Source organism: Giraffa tippelskirchi, chromosome 8 (assembly GCF_054371585.1).
Source record: "Giraffa tippelskirchi isolate mGirTip1 chromosome 8, T2T-mGirTip1v1.2.pri, whole genome shotgun sequence".
NCBI classification, from domain to species: Eukaryota; Metazoa; Chordata; class Mammalia; order Artiodactyla; family Giraffidae; genus Giraffa; species Giraffa tippelskirchi.
Genome location: NC_137282.1, coordinates 105561689 through 105581756, shown reverse-complemented (window position 1 = coordinate 105581756; position 20068 = coordinate 105561689). Strand labels below are relative to the sequence as shown.

Sequence of the window (20068 nt, the reverse complement as noted above, 5' to 3'; positions counted from 1 at the left end):
AAATTTCTTTAACATCTCTAAGACTCAGTCTTCTATGGTATAAAATGAGGCGATCATAACTTATGTCGTCAGGTGTCGAGAGGACTGAGAAACACACATGATGTCCGCAGCACAGTTCTGAACGCACCAGCATCCTAGATGGCAGCCACGACTAGTGGCTCAAGTGTGACACTCACATCAGATGTGCCACCTGGGGCACAAGCGAGAAATGGGTAAAATCAAAGAGTAAGTGCTCAGGATGCCTATCTCCTCCTCTCCAACTATAGAACCTGGGCACATTCCTGTCAAACAGTTGGAAGATTGCAAGCAAAGCAGACTTCAGTGAAAACACACCCTGTTACTAATCAGGACAAAAAATTCCTTTAGCAGAAGGAGATCATATACAAATATTGCATATTTAACATTTGAATTGCCTTAAGTCAGTACACTTTAGAGGTCCTTCAGGACTAGAAAATTAAGGTCACAGTGGACAAGTTTTGTGATTCTCCTTTTTCCTTCCAAAGAGACTTATGAAGGCTTGTGATAAATACACGCGTCGGCCCTGCCACCTAACTATGTTTCTTGTTACTTGGGAAAGCCCGTGACCTACAGGGAGCTTAGATAAAAAGGCAACACTGCACAGCTGTGCCCTGCAAGGCTCCACAATTTTTTCAGGTCTTCCATCCATTACCAGAAAATTACAGTAAATTCAAAATATTGATCTGCACACCCCTATATGGGAAGAAAGTTACCATCGACTTTTATTGCTTATTGTTGGGTACAATTCCCTGGAATCAATAAAAGCTACAATGTTCATAAGCTTCTAAAAGGCTAGTTAATATAGTGGATATGAGACACCTCTTAGGATCACTATAAATCTATAGGATTCTTCAAGAGAATAGTGCAAACATCTTCACTGTTCAAAAGCCTTATTTGATTTTAGAATCTTCTCATTACCCAGGAAAACACCCTGGGAAAGAAATGAATATCAATGGCAGGCAATAAAAATTAAACAACTAGGAAGGACTGTGCTTAACAGTTTTTCTCTTTTACCTGTTGGTTCCCCCTGCATTTCCAAATCAACATTACTGTCCAATCCAGAGACAGTCTCTAAGAGTTTTTTTTTAAGGGTGTCTTAACATAGATTTAAGATGAGTTTTCTTGATGGAAGGTTCCAGGTTCCAGCAAAGGAGACTGCTTGCCCATAAACAACATTTCAACCACTCCTAATTTAAAGAATCAATATCCTTTTATGAACCAATTTTTAAAAATCAGATAATAACTCAAAGTTTCCATTAAAATTACAGACAACTTTAACACAAAAAGAAAAAGGCTTTTTTATAGAACGAGAAAACGGAATTGGATGAGACTATTTGGCAAGTGATAGTGAATTTATTCAGCTGAGATTAATCATTTTTATTTACTAAAGACACTCCATAGTTTATCTAACAGTCACTACTATTCTGAAAGCCCATTTTAGTGTAGAAATTTACAGGCAAATCAGCTCAAGGGAGCTCTTGAAGGGCTATATGAAGCTAATACCCACAAGTCTGCTTTCTTCTAAAACCACTCTTCATCTAAATGCAAAAGACGACACTTAAAATGTACATATAAAATGTATGAGAGCAAGGGAAGATTAATGACACACATATTCAAATAATCAATAATGTGTCTTAAGCCTTTAATGGTATTGAAATTTACTGTAAAGAGGTCACAGAATAAAATAAACAATTGCCTTATAAAGGATATATTTTACTTAGTAAGTAATAGATCCTATTTGTTAAAAGGATACCGGATCTTTTTTGAAGTTAGTTTGTCCAATGTGTTGTTTCAAATAACATCAGTTGAAAGTACGCTGGAATAGGGAACCCCAAGACTGAACATAGAGGAAGGTAGGATCCCCTGTTTCCTGCTTAACACCTTCCCCTCCATCATACTATGAAAGCTAGCGCTGTGGGGCTGAAGCTGTGGTGCAAGTAATCAAGTGAGCGCCAGGCCCAGTGCTACACATATTTTCCTACAGGATTTTATTTGAGCCTTACCCTACCCTGCAATTACAGGAAGGGTGACCATCATTTTTTTCTGATGGGGAAATTGAACACTGGAAAAGTAACCCTGTGATTTTGCCAAGGTCAGATGTCTCATGTTAAGGATAGCAGAGCAAAGACAACGTAGCCTTGATGACCCTTTCCCATACCACACCAGCCCTGGACACCCAACCAACCAACATTTTTATATGAGAAATAATAACTCCTTATTTATTTAAGCTGCAATTTGTTGTGTTTTTGGTCGTTGGCAGGTAAACATGTTCCTGATATGCTCCAAAAATAGTAGTGAACTTTGCAAGTCAGCTTTGCAGCAGTGTATCCAAAAGTATACCTGGCATTAAGACAACCCTGACAGCATCTCTGAGCATCAGAAGGGCCCGTGCTTGTTACCCAGAGGAAATGACCAAATGCTGCTTAAATTAGGGTTAAGTTATGTGCTGTGCTTGTGCTTAGTCGCTCAGTCATGAGCCCGCCAGGCTCCTCTGTCCAGGGGATTCTCCAGGCAAGAATACTGCCTGGAGGGAGGTTGCCACGCCCTCCTCCAGGGGATCTTCCCAACCCAAGGATCAAACCCAGGTCTCCCCCATTGCAGGCGGATTCTTTACCATCTGAGCTATCAGGGAAGCCCCAAATTAGGATTAGGTTCTATGAGAAGCAAAATCCTTGGAAACACTGATTACAGATATGTCAATGGGGTTCTCTTTTCCAAAATCAATTTGAGAGGTTCACACAGTGTGTGGTAATGACTTTGAAGTTAACCGAAGTGACTTCAAACTTAATGGTATCACATTTGTGACAGTTAATTAGTAGAAAATATTATAGTGTAGCAGTTTTTGCCTTTTTTTAAGCATCAAAAGCAATGAAAGGCATTGGGTTTTGTCTCTTCCCTAAGACTGAATTCTATTCTCATTGCAAAGATAGAATCCTTTCTCTTAAAGTCAGGATGACATCTTGTGTGGTTTTCAGATCACAAGGACTACAACATGGGTGGACATTTAAACTGAAGACCTAAGAAAGTTCTCATAAGGTGGCATCTTATTTTTATCAACTGAAAAAATTAAGTAATTTCCAAGCAAGAAGGTTTCCCCCTTATCACATGTGAATGCTGCCATTTGTAATTCAGGACCAAGCTTAGGTGGTTTCCCCTTTGGTTTCTGTTACACTAATTAAGTTCTTTCTTTTAAAAATAAAAAGCATACTAGACTTACTGTACTATATTATACAGATGCTATGTGTTCGCACATTGAATTACGCAGCTGTCACCTTGGAAACCTAAAATTGATAGTTAAATCTGGACTCACAGTCTATAAGATTAAAAAAAAAAAAAACAGTATAAACTACCTATAACATAGTATGAACAAAGGAGGGAAATAATCAACTCTAGCACACTGAAGAACCAAAATTATAAGCAGCCTAAACTATCTTTTAAAGTCACACAAGTTAGACAAGTTGCTAAATTTGCACTAATGCTTTTAAATGGCTCTATCACTTTAAATGCTAGTAAAAAAAAAAGAGAGAAAGGAACTAAACAACAGAATTATATATCAATCAGGAAAAAAGTATTAACAGTTAAGTAAAATAGATTGTTAAAGAACTACATGTCTCTTTTTCTTCAGATATAATTGACATAACATTATATAAGTTCAAGGTATACAACATTGATCTGATACATTTGTATTGCAATATAATTGTCATTGTAGTGTCAGCCAACACCTCTATCACCTCATATAAATGTCATTTCTTCTAGTGATGGAAAAAATTAAAATCTAGTCTCTTAGCAAGCTTAATGCTTACAATATAGTTTCTGGTCTATAATCACTGCACTGTGTATTAGATCTCCAGGACTTATATGTGCTAGTTGCACATGCATGCATGTGTGCTAAGTCACATCAGTCACGGCCGCCTCTTTTTGACCCTATGGACCGCAACCTGCCAGGCTTCTCTCTCCATGGGATTCTCCAGGCAAGAATACTGGAGTGGGTTGCCATGCCTTCCTCCAGGGATCTTCTTGACCCAGGGATTGAACCTGCATCTCTTACCTCTCCTGCCTTGGCAGGCAGGTCCTATGAACCCTTAAACATCTCTCCTATTTCTCTACCCCGAGCCCCTGGTAACACCACTACTCTCATTTTTTCCAGTCCAGTATTTTTTTTTTTTTTTTTTAGATTCTACATGTAAAATATTACACAAACACACACACACAAACATTTTATCTTTTAAAGACAGAATCTAAATATAAAAACCCTAAGTGCTAAGTACCCTATGCAAATTGAATTAACTTACTAACCCATGTGCCCTTAGGCTCACCAGGATGAAAGTGCTGAGATGGCAGAGTCCTAGGAGGGCAGCCAGGCAGGGTGGCTCAGGAACCTGGCTTAGGAGGATGGCCTTGGACCAATGACATACCCTCACTGGAAGTGATCAGTCATAAGAGCTCATAGTGTCATTGAGTGGATTAAATGAAAGAATACACACGAAGTGTCTAGAAAATTGACTGGCACACAATGAGCACACTAATATTAGGTTATTATTCTATCTTAAATATTCATTCACAAATCTGACATAGCAACCCTAAGGTTTTGCAATTTGAAAGTATAAAGTGTTTATCTACATAATAGGTAGTTATGCTGATGTATCTTCTGTGCACCAAAGCACAGATGAATGAAAACTAGTAATACATTTAAATATTCCACTTGAATGAAAACTTACAGAATCTATCCTTGAATTTCTTATTGATTTTCTCAGATGCTTTCCAAATGTGTTCTGCTGCATTAAAACTAAGCCAAAATAGATTACCTGGGCCTCTTAACTACCCTTTGTCAAGCACAAAGTCCATCTCAATGAAAAACAAGCTTCTTAAAAAGCCAGATTGCATTTTACCCATACACATGCTAAACAAGTTGGCATATATTCTAAGTATTCCATAGTGTATCTTTTAAGCAGACCCTTTTTATCTCATATAGCTTTCATTAAATTACAAGAGAAAAAGTACTTCCTGCTATGACCAGGAATAATGCTAGATTTGTTATCTACTCCATTTTCATTCTATATTTCTCTCAGTCTACCTTTCATCAATAAACAACAGTGTTGCTTTAACTAAAAAGTGTGGAAAATTCTGATTGAATTTTCCACTTCAGAGTACACAAAATCATTCCATCTAACATGCCGTGTTAGAAAATCTATGCCCCATTCTGACCTCCTGTTGCAGCCTATTTCAAGTATCGGTGATGTACCGTATCACACTGCATGGCTGGTGAAGGAGAGTAAACATATTGACTGAGAAATGTTTTGAAAAAACCTTATTCCACCTAGATCCTGGGTACTGTCAAAAATCACAAACATGCTTGCATTCTGTCTGTGCAAGAGCATGATGAGGTTCTCGGAGAAATTCCCACCGTAAGTGACACCAGCTACTTGCCTAACTCTCCATCTAAGCAGGACCATGCAGGGCGGGGCTGACGGAAGGGAGAGTAAGAGTCAGCCCAGATAATATACTCAGAGGTGTAGGAGAGAAGATGTTATTAACTGTGCCCTTCCTTTCACCTATTTGCAAGGTTAAAATAAAATTCAGCAGAAGAGATTACCACTGCTAGTGAGAAGGCACAACTCAGCCAGCAGGCAAGGAACACATGGAAGAAAAGGTAATATATTGATTGACCTTTCCTTCCAATTGCAGTCCAGGCAGCTAGCTGTCTTTTTTCATTTAGGGGGATATGACAGCTGACCTAGCTTATTTTCTTGAACTAGCAAACTAGCAGAGTCCTTGGACCAGTGAGGTGGCAGAGACCAGTATACATCTACAAAGGCAGCACTCAACAACACTACCAGTGTCCTAAGTAGGAGGCCCTAAGTATAATCCTGTAACCTGACAGGATGCTGGATTAGAGCACCTCCTCCTTCTAAAAATGCTAGTTATCTTACGAGAAAACAGTGGGGAAGGTGTTTCCCAGGTATAGAGAATGTCAGCCAATAAGAATTATTCATGTTCCTTGAAATAAAGAGGAACAGGGTCCATTTAACTCAACATTACCCAATGAACTTTGCTAATGGGAATTGACAAGAAAAACTTAAAAGTTTTTGGTAAAAGGTTCTGTACTCAAATAAGTTTGAGAAAATATACTTAAATACAACTCAGAGAAGTTACTTACTGCTAGATTTCCCCAAGACTTTTTAAAATCACTGGCATTTATTTAACAAGATCAAAAGGGATGATCTGCAGTGTTCCTCAAATTAATGGGACCATGAAACACTTTGGCAGAACCATCCCTGAGGCATGTACACAGACTATGCTTTGAGAAATGTACATTTCACAGAGCCTTTACTTCGGTGCAATGATAGGGTGGCCATAAGAAAAGCAGACACTAAATTACTGCCATGTGATACACCAGCAACTGCATTTAGTAACTGAATTTCACAGTCTGGTATTGCACTCTGATGAAAGAGGTAGGTGTCCTACACTTGTAATTCAATCAAGTGTCCTCTAGTACACCTTGAAAGACAGCCGGACAAATCCAAGAGAAGACCGAAAACAAGAGCTAAATAAACAAATCCCTTGTGCACAACAGGGATCAAATCATTAAAGAAATAAAGCCAAAGTATAAAAACACATGACTACCATGCCATAGGTCTATAGTTTATGTGAAGGATACACCCAGGAACTAAGGACTATTACCATAGCCATGTGTTTCTAACAGTGACAGAATGACACAACTAAGCCCTGATTTATGAATGGCTAGGCTTATCACTATGGTTTCCCTGGTGGCTCAGACGGTAAAGCGTCTGTCTGCAATGTGGGAGACTCAGGTTCAATCCCTGGGTTGGGAAGATTCCCTGGAGAAGGAAAAGGCAACCCATTCCAGGACTCTTGCCTGGGAAATCCCATGGATGGAGGAGCTGGTAGGCTACAGTCCATGTGGTCACAGAGAGTCAGACATGACCGAGTGACTTCAGCTTTAAGGCTTATCTTTATTCTCTTTTCCCTGTTCACAAATTCCCTGATCTCTTTGGACAAATCTCCTATTTCTAAGACTTCCTCTTCCATTCAAGAAGTAGACATTCACAAGAGACCATTACTTTCAATTACAGGAGTGAAGATGTGAAGAAATGCTAGGAACGAAAAGAATGTTCTCACTTGGTCTGATTCCACTGTTACTGATCTATGGAAGGTTTCTCCTCCTGCTGTCATTTCACCATGATAGCCATGGGCCTTTCCCTTCATGGGTTTATCACTCAGGGATTCACTTTATTAAGGTTTACTTGTGCATGCATGTGAGGTCACTACAGTTGTGCCCGATTCTTTGTGACCCCCATCAACTGTAGCGCACGAAGCTCCTCTGTGCCCGGGATTCTCCAGGCAAGCATCCTGGAGTGGACTGCCATTTCCTTCTCCACAGGGTCCAGGGACTGAACGTGCATCTCTTGCATCTCCTGCATTGGCAGGTGGTTCCTTATCACTAGCGCTGCCTGGGAAGCCCCAGGTTTACTTGTGCTCTTAGCTTTTTAAGTTATTTTTTTAAGTGTGGTTTTGTAGCTTACATACCTTGTTTTGATTGTGAAGGTAACAACAATGGTCTCTTGTAATGTAATTGTCTACATTCTAAGTGGAAGAGGAAGCCTGAGAAATAGGAGATGTTGCTTTATCATGTGTTTATATAAAAATTTTAAATGAGAGAACAGTAGAAATTGAGGTAAATAATATTTAGCTCCAGAAAAAGGTGTGTCTCTTCTATGTCATACCACTTGAGTCAGAGTGCTGAGTCATTCTGCTGTCTACTTGAACTGTGCTGGGTACTGTTGGGATCCATACTCAATAAAAGAAATAGGCAATACAAACAGATGCAGAGATAACCAAGATCTTGATGTGGTCAGAAAAAGACTCAAAAATAACTATGCAAAGGGATACAGTGGAAAAGATATCTGACATGAACAAATACATGGAAAATTTCACTAGAGAGATAGAAACTATAATAATAATAAAGAACAATAGGAAAAGCTGGACTGAAAGATATCAGAATGAAAAGGACTTACCAGCTGACTGAGCAAAGCAGAAGAAGGAATAAGCAAAGATTAAATCAAAATGATAGAAATTATCCAAAATGAATCACCAGGAGAATAAAGCAAAAACAAAAAACAGTGTCTAAGATCTGTGCAACAATATTCCACTGCCTAACACAGGTACAAATAGAGTACCACAAGGAGAGGAGAGAAAATGAGGTAGAAGATATATTTGAATAGATAATGGCTAAGGGCTTTCCAAAAAATTGATAAAAGGCATCAATCTACATACTCAAGAGCCTCAGTGAACTCCAAGCAGAATGAATACAAGGAAAATTGTACTTGGGCATATCATAGTCAAATCTCTCTTCCAGGAAAGAAGCAGAAAACTGTGTGTGAGACAATGGGAAGGGAGAACTTTTCCTACCCCACCTTGAAAAAAAAAAACAAAACACATTAACTTATAAAAATATTAAAGGAGGCAATGAAGTCAAAGACAATCAGGTCAGTTATAAAAAGATACCATGGTCTCCAAGCATTGGCCAGCAAGTGTGTCTGAGGTGCTCAGCCTGCTCTTCTCAACTATTGCCAGCAAAGAGACTCCTTCCAAAACCCTATCAGACTCCTCAGAACACCCTGGGCTAGCTAAGGATGGCCTGGCTAAATGTTTAAATTAGTCTTTTAGAGTTGCTGGCTATGTTTTGATTTGTTTTTCTTCTTGCCTTGGGGCAGAGGATTATAAGGGGCAAAAAGGATACAGGACTCCTTGAAGGCAAAGAAATGATTTCAGTAATTCTTCATAAATAAATCTAAAGTTAAACGGGATAACCTGTACTTGTCCACTGTTGCTGTTCCGTCTCTCAGTTGTGTCTGACTCTTTTCGATCCTCAGGTGCTATTTAACCATCTTATCCTCTGCTGCTTCCTTCTCCTTTTGTCTTCAATCTTTCCCATCCTCAGAGTCCTAACCCAACTGATGATCTTTTAACCTCTAAATTAAAAAGATTTCCTACACCCTTCCTCCAAATAAAATACTAATCTCATCTTGGCCAACTGCCTGTTACACAAGTCTTTGGTAAGCACTACTCTGAGGACTATGAGAAAAGTCAACAAAAGTAATTCACCAGTTTTTTTAAGTCCTTGGGAAAAAAAAATCCACCCAAGGATAAGATAGGTTGAGCTGTAAGAATTTACCTAAGCCTACTTAACCTCTGTCAGTTAAAACAAACAAAAAACAAAGAAAGAACAGAAAAAGGTAACTGCTACAAAAAAAAAAAAAAATCTGTGTTAGGAAAGACAAACAGGTCAAACAGTTCTTCCCCCAACATTTAAATGGGCTTAACATAGAAATTCCAGCAACTAAAATATTAAAAGTCAAAATGGTTTTCACACATTCTTTATTTCCATTTTGAAACCCAGTCCCATTCTTTTCTTAAAGACAAACATCATTTTACTGGACAATCAATTAGGATGTTGGCAAGCATCAGGAAAGAAATGTGACTCTGAAAACAAAAATGCAAATTTAAAACATTCTGAAAACTGCTACCAGGGTAGGACAAAGGGTCTGCTAGGGTGCCGGTAATGCACTATATTTTAAACCTTGGAGCTGGGTATAGTCAGTGTGTGAAAGCTCATTGAAATCTGCAGTTTTTTGCTATGTTACTATTACAGAAGAAAAAAAAAAGAAATCAGTTACTAGCAAGCTTAATATATCTGTATATTATAATACAATAGCAAGCAATAATAATAACAAGCTTAAGATATCTGTACTTTTCTGTATATATGTTATACCTCAGTGAAAAGATGATTTTGTTGAAGATTAGAGAGTGATTCTTCAAAAGCAGCAGGCTATACCCACCTTCAAGTCAAATAAATCCCGTAATGCTCGGTCACAAGACCCAAATCATTCAGTATGAACTAAAGGAGCTGAATTCCAAAAGCATGTTGCAGCCCTGTAATTTTGAGTGCTTCAATACTGTGTTTATGTCATACATTATAGACAGAATCATGGAAAATAAATAATTGGAACCCACTTTCTGTAGAATTACTTGTATGTGTCTGAGTAGAGAGATGTTAGGCTGAAAAAATTGGGGTGCTCTTTCCCATTTTTTCAGCTGAATTATTAGGGCTCTAGAATTCTGTTGATGCTAACAGAGAAATAAATCCAGTGAACTGGGATAGTCACACACAGGAATGGTAAGGAAAATAAAGCTTTTCAGATAGTTTTGCAGCATTACATAGGTCAATAGTACTGTGGAGCCAGGGGGCAGGAGGGCAGGCTATGGGTCAAAGGAGGAATCTGGCACTGGAGGCAGAAAACATATCACCGTGGGGACTGTGGGTGCCTGCCTTCTGAACCTTGAGAAATGCCACTCAGGACAGGGTGTCCCCTAGGGAAGGGGGGCACCCCTCCAGGATGGTGGCACAAAGGGCACGGTGGGGTGGCTAAGCACAGGGACTAAGTGGGCTTCACCTTATACTAGCTCTGGGCCTCCTGCAAGGAATTTCACTTCGCTGTGCTGTCTGCTAAAGGCAGCGAAATGTGCACGGGGTACCAGGTGGACAGATCACATTGTAAATGTAACCCCAAAATACAACTTCAGACTCAGTCTGAACCTAAGCCAACTGTCTGGATTTGGGGAAAGCATCACGCTTAGAGCGTGATGCTGACAAATGCAGCCCAGAGGAGTTGAGGCTGAACATCAAAGACAGGTGCCAGGAAGTTAAAGAACAACCAGGGGAGAAGTGAAAATTCACTCACCTGTCCATTGCAAAGCCATCTTATGATCCACACCACGTAGGTGTTTATCTACTTATTTCTGTCTAAGGCCTGCAGGTCAATCTGTTTTATCCATTGATAATGTGAGGTGACCTTAAACTCATTGGAAAACCTCCTGCTTTCCTTCAGGAATGGTCTGTGTCCTCCACTGTTTGTAACAAAAGCAACTGTGGTAAAAATCGAGAAAAGGTGGAAGGCTTTTCCTACACCTTACAAACACCCAAAACCTGCAGCAATTTCCAGAATCTTTGATATTTCTATTGTTTTTCGCTTTTAAAGGCTTGGGTTTTTCATGATGTTGCTTTCCAGCAACTGTAACTTCATGCCGAGTAAAAGTGACAGAAGTTTTGGTTTTTCAGAGTTGCCCAACATGTTCTCTTCTGGGTGCTGGTCACATGGGATTGTCCAGTTTGTGTAAATTCATCAAGCTGTATACATGTAAATGTGTATAAAAAGTTTTATACACATGCATACACATACAAGTACACACCCACACCAATTGGCAGTTTCCACAAAAAGAAGGTAGTTGAAACTGCTAGGCATGGTCCAAGGATGCCATGGGAGAAAAGGATCTGTTTCTCCCTCACCACTTCAGTTACAGCCATTGTACACAGGACGGTTAAGAACAGCGATCCCAAGAGCCCAAGAACTGTCCAGGTTTGAATCCCAGCTCCCATTTTAGTAGCTGTGTGATCTCGCGCAAGCTTCAGTGGCCTCATCTGCCAAAGGAGAAGGCAATGGCACCTCACTCGGGTACTCTTGCCTGGAAAATCCCATGGACGGAGGAGCCTGGTGGGCTGCCGTCTATGGGGTCGCACAGAGTCGGACACGACTGAAGCGACTTAGCAGCAGCAGCATCAGCATCTGCCAAAGGTGATCAACAGCACTGCCCCCTGGGGATGCTGTGAGGACTAAAGCTGCCAGTCCCAGGCGTACAGCACCTAGAAGCAGGCAGGCATGCTTCGGGGCTGCCTAAGTGTCAGCTGCTCCACGATGCGTAGGAGCATTGCCTTCACCTCTGGAGACTTCTTTAAGTCTCCCTTACATCTTATTTCTTGGCCTATCTACTTTCTCGTGGGGAAATTCAAGGGTACAGGAGAGGGTTAAGCATACTCCTCAGACAGAGAATATTATTCCCACCCGTCAGTTTATTTGGACAGTACCTTCCCACACCTCTTATCTACCTCCAGCCTACCTTTGCAATGAGCCCAATGGACAATCAGCTATTTGTATGAGCTCCTGGAAACTGTAAGTTGTATGATGTATGTGCATTTTTAATTGACATTACAAGCATAGTAGTAAAGAACTGAATTTTTTAAGCTTGGTTTCACAGAGTAACATGTTTTCAGTTCCATCCACATTGCTGCATGTCCTTTCAAGGATGTTGCTTCTAACTGCTGGGTGTTATGTGATGCCCTCTCTTTTCCCAATCACTCCTCCAGTGCACTCACAATATCCCCAAATGTTCTGGTGTAACAACAAGGCTGCATGAAGCATCTGTGTCCTTGGACAGAGGCCACTTCTTTTCTATTGAGATTGCTGGGTCATAGGGCAGACTGTCTAATTTAACTAAAAACTGTCATTTTTGTCCCTAAAATAGCACAATCATTCTATGGAATGGCGACACCAGACCATTTCATTGTAACAACATTCTCAATGAGGTAGATATTGTTATTCCTGAGCTGTATGGATGAGGAAACAAGAGACTTTTCCTCGACCACACAACTAGTACACAGAACTTGATTGAGAACAACCCGCCCAAGGCAAAGCCATTCAGGAACATGTCACCTCATCCACTCCATCCCAGTCTGGCCCATCACATTACTTCACGCATTCTCGTAATGTTCATGCCCACACTCATAAGGTTTAAAAGGTCCTTTGCTTCTTTCAGGACCCAGATGAAAACCTACAAGCTTCAGGAAGACTTTTCTGACTGTGGCCACAGAGGTCCTTTGGTTTGAAATTAATGCAGCTCGGATATGTTGACCAAACAATTGATTATTGTCTCTGCATTATTTCTTTGCTAATTACATTATACTCTTAAAGGTAAGAACTAAATCCTACAAGCTATATTCCTCTATGCCTATCACACAGCTGAGTACACACCACACACCAGACATTCAAACATAAGGAGAACTGTACACACTTTTAACAATGCAGACATTCTACCTCAACCCCTTATTTTACATGAGGGAAAAAAAAAATCTTAGAGAAGTTAGATAATGATTACCTGATATCCATAATAAGAATAATCATAATTTAAAGGATAGCTACAATTTTTTGGTTCTCATTAAGTGCCTTGGAGCTTCCCTGATAGCTCAGCTGGTAAAGAATCAGCCTGCAATACAGGAGATCTGGGTTCGATCCCTGGGTTGGGAAGATTCCCTGGAGAAGGGAAAGGCTACCCATTCTAGTATTCTGGCCTGGAGAATTCCACGGACTGTATAGTTCAAGGGATGGCAAAGAATTGGACACGACGGAGCGACTTTCACTTAAGTCCCTACCTGTGCAGTAAAAACTTTATATACATTCTCCCATTTAATCCTCAAAACAATCCATGAGATGGATATTATTTTATTCTCAGATAAAGAAACTGAGGCTTTCTTAGGGTAATTAAGTAACTGTCCCAATGTCACAGCTATTAAGTTTCAGATATGAGATCAACACCCATTTTAGCCAGGACCAAAAGTAATTCATAGACAGCTGATGTACAAACAAAAACTATAAACTGCCTCAAAATTTTCTATCAGCAATGTACTACCCCTGAAATCTTTTGCAAAAACAAACAAAAAGTTTACGTTGTAACAACATTTTATATATCTAAAATATTCCCAGAATAATTACAGCAACCAATCTTCCCAGCCCCTTCCCCATCTTTCTATTAATATCTCCTTAAATATAGTAACAAGTATTACAGCCTCCAAAAAAGCAGAAATTATCTTTTAACACTTGAAACTCTTGGGACTAGGAAGGTGTTAATTACCATCCAAAAATTCAATCCATAATAAGGCTCTAAAATGTAGATATTCAATATTTTAAAGACTATCCCTTTAGTGCTTAAAAAAAAACAAACCTTATTTCTTTTGTTATTAAAGAAAGAAACACAATATCATGATTTCCATGGCTTTTATTCTACATCACGTTTGCAACTATGAACGCTGGTCAACGCAGCCTTTTGCCCCCTTCAAACAATGGGTTTCTAAGGTCCCAGAGACATTTACTCTTCAGAGAGTTAAAAATGAAAAAAAGGATCAATCCTAAAAGGTTTATATTAGTGAGAAAAGAAGACGGTCTGCTCTGAGATAGCTCAGGGCTGATTTTCCCAGCAGGAGAGCCCAGGTTTTACAAACCTTATTCTCACTAGAAAAAGGTAGAAAAATTGCTGAGAATTAGTATAAAGGATTTTCAAGCCCTGTGGCATACTGAAATGATGTATCTTAGACAGAGTTTTGGTTAGCTGGAATATCTGTCCATTTAGGGAGGTTTTTTTTTTTTAAGAGGATAGAATACTACAACACTTCCTGGTTTTGAAATTTATTAGATGTTATGCCCACCACTACTTATTGTCACATGCTCAAAATTTCAGTACAATCTCTATGAACCTATTTATTCTGGACCAGCAAAGCTTCCAATGAAATATGACAGCTTATCTAGAATAAATCTTCATCATCCTTTTGTGCTCAAATGCCAGGAGATTTGAAAACTAATCCTCTGTACACTCTCGTATTCTTTTCTGTCCACCTCCTGCCTCCCCAGATCGTGTCCCTGATGCTCCCATATCAAACTGATTTTTATTTAACAGAATTCTTTACCAGCTCCACAAATAACTGTTTGGTGGTCTTTGAACTATTATTCTTGCTGCCTGTTTTCTTCTTTATTCATTTACTGTGTGAGGGATTCATACTGGGGGATAGACAGGTGAGCATATTCTCCAAATAAAATATATTTTAGAAATTCCCAGTGGACAAGTTTAGCCAATCAGAGGTACATTACTTACCTTTGATTTCTCCTTAACTCTTTAACTCTTATTCAAATAAAACAGATTTAAGAGCTTGTTTTCCTATACTCAAAGCACTTTCAAAAGCTTTCGAAGACTAAAAAATTTTTTTAAATTTTAAAATTTTTTAAATTTAAAAAATTAAAAACTTCAGGCTAAAAAAAAAAAAGCCAACACCCTGAGTAGAAAATGAGCTTCTTGTTTCTGGTCTCCATATCTTCCCCCACAGCTTTAAAGTAATTCTGTTTAAAAAATTAACAGCAGTTGAAGACACTGATAAAAGACCGCCCACAAATAATGCTTTGGAATTCATGAGGAAAGGTGCTGTTTCTAGAGGAATTTTAGGACTGAGAAATGTCATTCAAAAATCTCAGACTAAATGGTAAAGTATCTAGATATAAAAAGCCTTGATGAAGAAGAAACATAATTCCATAATTTGGTTAAGAGAATATTTAATAAACTCTCATTTAATAGAGGGCTTCCCTTGTGGCTCATCTGGTAAAGAATTCACCTGCAATGCGGGAGACCTGGGTTCAATCCCTGGGTTGGAAAGATCCCCTGGAGAAGGGAAAGGCTACCCACTTCAGTATTCTGTCGTGGAGAATTCCATGGACTATACATATACAGTCTATGAGGTCACAAAGAGTCAGACACGACTGAGTGACTTTCACTTTATGGGCTTCCCAGGCGGCGCTAGTGGTAAAGAACCTGCCTGCCAGTGCAGGAGATATAAAAGATGCAGGGTCGATCCCTGGGTTGGGAAGATGCCCTGGAAAAGGAAATGGCAACCCACTCCAGTATTCCTGCCTGGGGAATCCCATGGACTGAGAAGCCTGGCAGGCTACAGTCCATAGGGTCACAAAGAGTCGGACACGACTAAAGCGACTTAGCATGTGTGTGCATTTAATGAACCTTGAGCATGGGGGCTCAGTGGTACGTGGCGGCCCACAGTCACAGAGCTGGTTGATGACAAAGCCTAATGCACATCCCAGTCAAGGATATTCTTCCTTACCACTCCATACTGCTAATGGGAAGCCAAGTATCTCTGCTTGATCACACTTCTCCCCAGATTGCGATGCTGACTCAACGGAATCCATATTCTCAAAAACTTTAGTAGCTGGTTTACTGTAAGTTATCACTGACCCCAGACTCTGCCAGGGTTCTTTATAACAACTCAGGTTACTGAGTTGAAGGTAATGCAGTGTAGAGTCTAAGCACCTATGTGCTTATAACAAAAGGTCACTGGCTACACTAATGCACATTTCCATTTTATATTCATTGCCCAAGTAACCAATCCACACAGCAAATGTGTTTCTCCTCATCAGTTCCTAAGGTCAGAAAAAAATTTTAGGCCTTTCTTAAATTTCTAGTACTGCAGTATTTGGGGGAAGAAAGGATTTGACCTTTAAAGCCTATTTGTGAATATTGGTTGAACCTATTCACACAGCACATTAAGGCACCAGACATCTTCTTTTTAGCAGTTTAATGAGCTCTTCTTAGAGCGTGTCTAGAAAAAGAAGCCATGATTCTCACTCAAGACAAAACAGAACAACAGAGACTCAATAGAAGAAACCTGTCTAATTTACAGTATAATAGACAACACTTTGCATGGTGAGGCACAGTAGTATTTCTGAAAATGCCAAGGCAGAATGAAATGAACACAGGAAAAAAGAAAGAAGGGGAACAAAAGCATGTGCCAAGTTGAGTCCTTACCACTCCATTGACCAAGAGGAACATGCTGGGTATAACAGGGGATATGCTTAACCGCAGGATGTTTTACTGCCTCATTGATGAAAACTCTTAGGCTGGGTCTGAGAAGGACCTGGTGTTCTCTGAGCTAGGCTCTACCTTAGCAAGATTCACCTCTTACATGATGAAACCATCCAACCTATTCAGAGCTAGCTTATTTTTTCCCCTCACAACCTTTCATGACTTCATCATAAGGATCCTGAGTCAAACTGAGTTGTTTAGAACTTGGGGCGGGGGGAGGAGACACCCCAGGTACTAACTAAATGTCACAAAAGGCTATGACATTTGGAGGCCACCTCCAAATACTTCCACATAGGCAATGTAATGTTATATATTGATTAAAAATTATATCCTAATCACAGTAGCCCTGATCAGGACTGACTCCCCCAGGGTAGTCAACTAGCATTACATCAGAAGTATCCGTGTGTTCACACTGAAATGGGTTTTCATTGCTGAAATCAAAATCAGTGGTCTCCTGGTCAATATAATGGATATCAGAAACAGGCTTTCATTGTTGACACTAGTGGTATTTAAGGTAAATGAACTGGCAAAGTCAGTTTAGAGATATTCTCTACCCTTGCATGAACAGAGCCTAAGAATCTATGAAGGTCTGTAAATTGGACCCTGAGCTCTGGCACCGAGGCCCCACTGTGCCATGGCCTTATGTTCAGCAGCTGGGGTAGAGGGGCTCCAGTGTATGATGCCCACCATAGAAATGAGAGCATCCTGTCTCCAGAGAGTTGTCAGGTCATCCACCTTAAATGGAACCTTCCAAAGAGATCTGGCTAGAGCACTTACAAGGCTTGAGTGCAGAGCCCTTCACTGAGTTTACAGGACAGGCTGCAGAAACATTCTGTGCCTGTTTGCCAGCAAATGTCTCTTTAATAAAAGTTTGTGTGCAGCAAAACAGACTTGCGACTTATTCAAGCTGTGTAGGAAGAGCAAATCCTTGCTCAAAACCTCAGCTACTTTTCTGTAGACCATAAGAGCTGAACATGACGAAACTGGCTTGAGACTACTCTCAACAAATATATCACATGTGGACCCGCTCTACTAGAGCCCAGGTAAACCAGCTTGGTAAAATTTTCAGGAATTTTACAAACTGGTTATTAAAAGCAGCCATTGTTGTTGATTAAAACTATCTAAACTTCCAATGAAATACATTATATTGAAAATAAAGATAAGAGATACCCAAAATGGTTCACCTCCTAATTATTTCGCTATATTTTAACATGGAAGTATGCCTGTTGTATCTGGATATAACAGAGCTCTATGGGGCACCTCTGCCCAGCTCTGAGGTCACCTTTGTCACACGGCTGCTTGAAATTGGCCGTGGGGGGAGTGTTTACAACCACAGAGACCAGCAGTTACTACTTATCACGGCTTTGCTGGTTTCCAGGTCTGGTGGTTCGACACCACAACTCCTTTGATGTGGATGGTCTTTGATCGTAGAGAAGACCTTGCTTCCTCTAAGACCATCAAATGCACCAGCATAAACAAAGGCCCACAGCCCCCTTTTCCTCACAGGGACCACACCGCCATGCATCATGCGACAGACACACTCACTTTTGAAGCAGCGGGGTCCACTAGTCTCTGGCGATGTCGGGCTGAGTTGAAATGACTCTTCGGAGGCTGCCCTTCCTGACAGGGAATGGAAGATGGGGATGAACGAGGTGGGAGAGGAGAAGGCGGGGCGTGGGATGATGGGGAAATGGTCAGAAAAGGGAGAGGGACAGCGTTTAACAGCACTGTACTTGTCTGTTTCAGCTAAAATCCAGCAATAAAAACACACGACACAACTCCCCCACCCCCTACAAAGGTGCATGCCATGTGCAAGTCATTTTTATTAAAAACAGCCTTGCATATGCATGTGTGTGATAGTCATGAACACAGGCCAGTATCACATTTCCCATCAAGTCTGCATTTTCCTATTATCTGATATTGTCTCTAATTATATCAAGGATATTAAGGAAAACTGAAGCATGATTTCACTGAACATGAAGTCATTCTTCCTAGAGTGGAAGAATACATTCTTACACCTGCCACTCATGTGGTTAACACCAAAAAGATACAGAAATTACAATCTTTCCCCAAATCATGAAAACTCTCTTGGCTTAGAAGCTCCTCTCTTCATAATCCTGGCAGAATTCCTGGTATCTGGCAGCCACCAAAAGCTCTATCCCTGAATGCAATTAAGTTTTATTGGCTCAGAGATTGAGAATCAAGTTTATAACCTAACCTGTGTAGAAGGGTGGTCTTTTCCTTAGATCAACCCTTGCAAACACACACACACACACACACACACACACACACACGTGACAAATGGACCACATAGAAAGACTTAACACCTCCCACTGCTCATTCCATGTCAAACACACACACCAAAAGAAACCCAAGCAACTGTATTTTAAAGGAAAAGTTTGGAATAGGGGCCCCCCCATGAACAGAATAGAGTTTCACTTCATCTTTCAAAGTTGAGCAACAGTAAACAAGAATTTAAGAAGCAAGCACAATCTACTGTGGGCAGTGACTTCAGGGACAGGGAGATGAAAGCAACAGAGAGATGGTCTCAGTAAACCCCTGGAAGTCAAGCCCCTGGTCCAAGTGAGCATCTACACAGGGAGTGAAATATCTGTCAGATGAGTGTTAGCATCTGCTCACAGAGAAGAGTGAAAAGACCTTCTACATTAGTAAAAATGCAGCATCTGTATTATCATACTTGAGAATTCTTTTCTTTTTTTCTTCTAAGAATAACAGTGCTATTACTTTAAAGACATGGATCAATCACACCCACTTGAATTGCCAACCATCACTGCTTCAGCATCCAAAGTGTAACGCTTACCTTTCAAAAAGGAAATGTCATAAGTAGCAGATTGCAAGTTAGGATTATGTTTTTCCTACTAACTGCCCTGCCAACATGCATTCTTTCCCTACCCTCTTCCGGAAAAAAAATGCAAGGCAATAGTTTTAAATCTTAGTTGACCTAGAAAAGGCACCAAAAGCTTTGGCAGCAGAAATTGTTCTCATTAAGTCACTGAATATTTGGAAAAACAAAAACAAACAAACAAAAATTGAGTATGACTTTCTATTCAATAGAATCAATAGATTTTACATGAGAAATAGATTTTTTTTTAATCACAGATTATTTGTTTAACCTGAAGTTTCCTTTAAATTTAATGGTTTATCAGAAAGTGATTTTAAGGCTTTTTCTCCTTAAAAAAGTTATCAGATGTAAATAAATAATTATCCTCATTAATATATCTATAGAATTATCTGCCCTTATCAAGCTCCCTATGGAATGATTATAACTGATTTAAGAGTTCCAGTGTGCAGTGCCAGGCTCCCACTTATCAGCAAAAAAAAAAGTTAATCTTGGCGTTAAATACACAATTACAGTCAATGTGCAAATTAACTAAATCCTAAGCCTGTGGTTTATTGCTCTTCTTCTGACTTCAAGGTGAAAAATGTTATTTTTTTTAATTAGCTAATTGCACCATGAACTCAGCAGGGGGCAGATGTTGAT

At 39.8% G+C, this 20068-nt stretch overlaps 1 protein-coding gene across 4 annotated transcripts in view; it reads right to left on the bottom strand.

The window, feature by feature from the left end:
• Window positions 1-20068, bottom strand: part of MAST4 (microtubule associated serine/threonine kinase family member 4) — a 603242-nt gene that overhangs the window by 303930 nt on the left and 279244 nt on the right. The window contains exon 4 of one of the 4 annotated variants that reach the window (XM_081518402.1): window positions 18112-18186. The exons of the other annotated variants lie outside the window; for them this stretch is intronic. Within the exon in view, the coding sequence (XP_081374528.1) occupies window positions 18112-18186 (75 nt within the window). The remainder of the gene's footprint in view (window positions 1-18111; window positions 18187-20068) is intronic. 4 annotated transcript variants of the gene reach the window in all.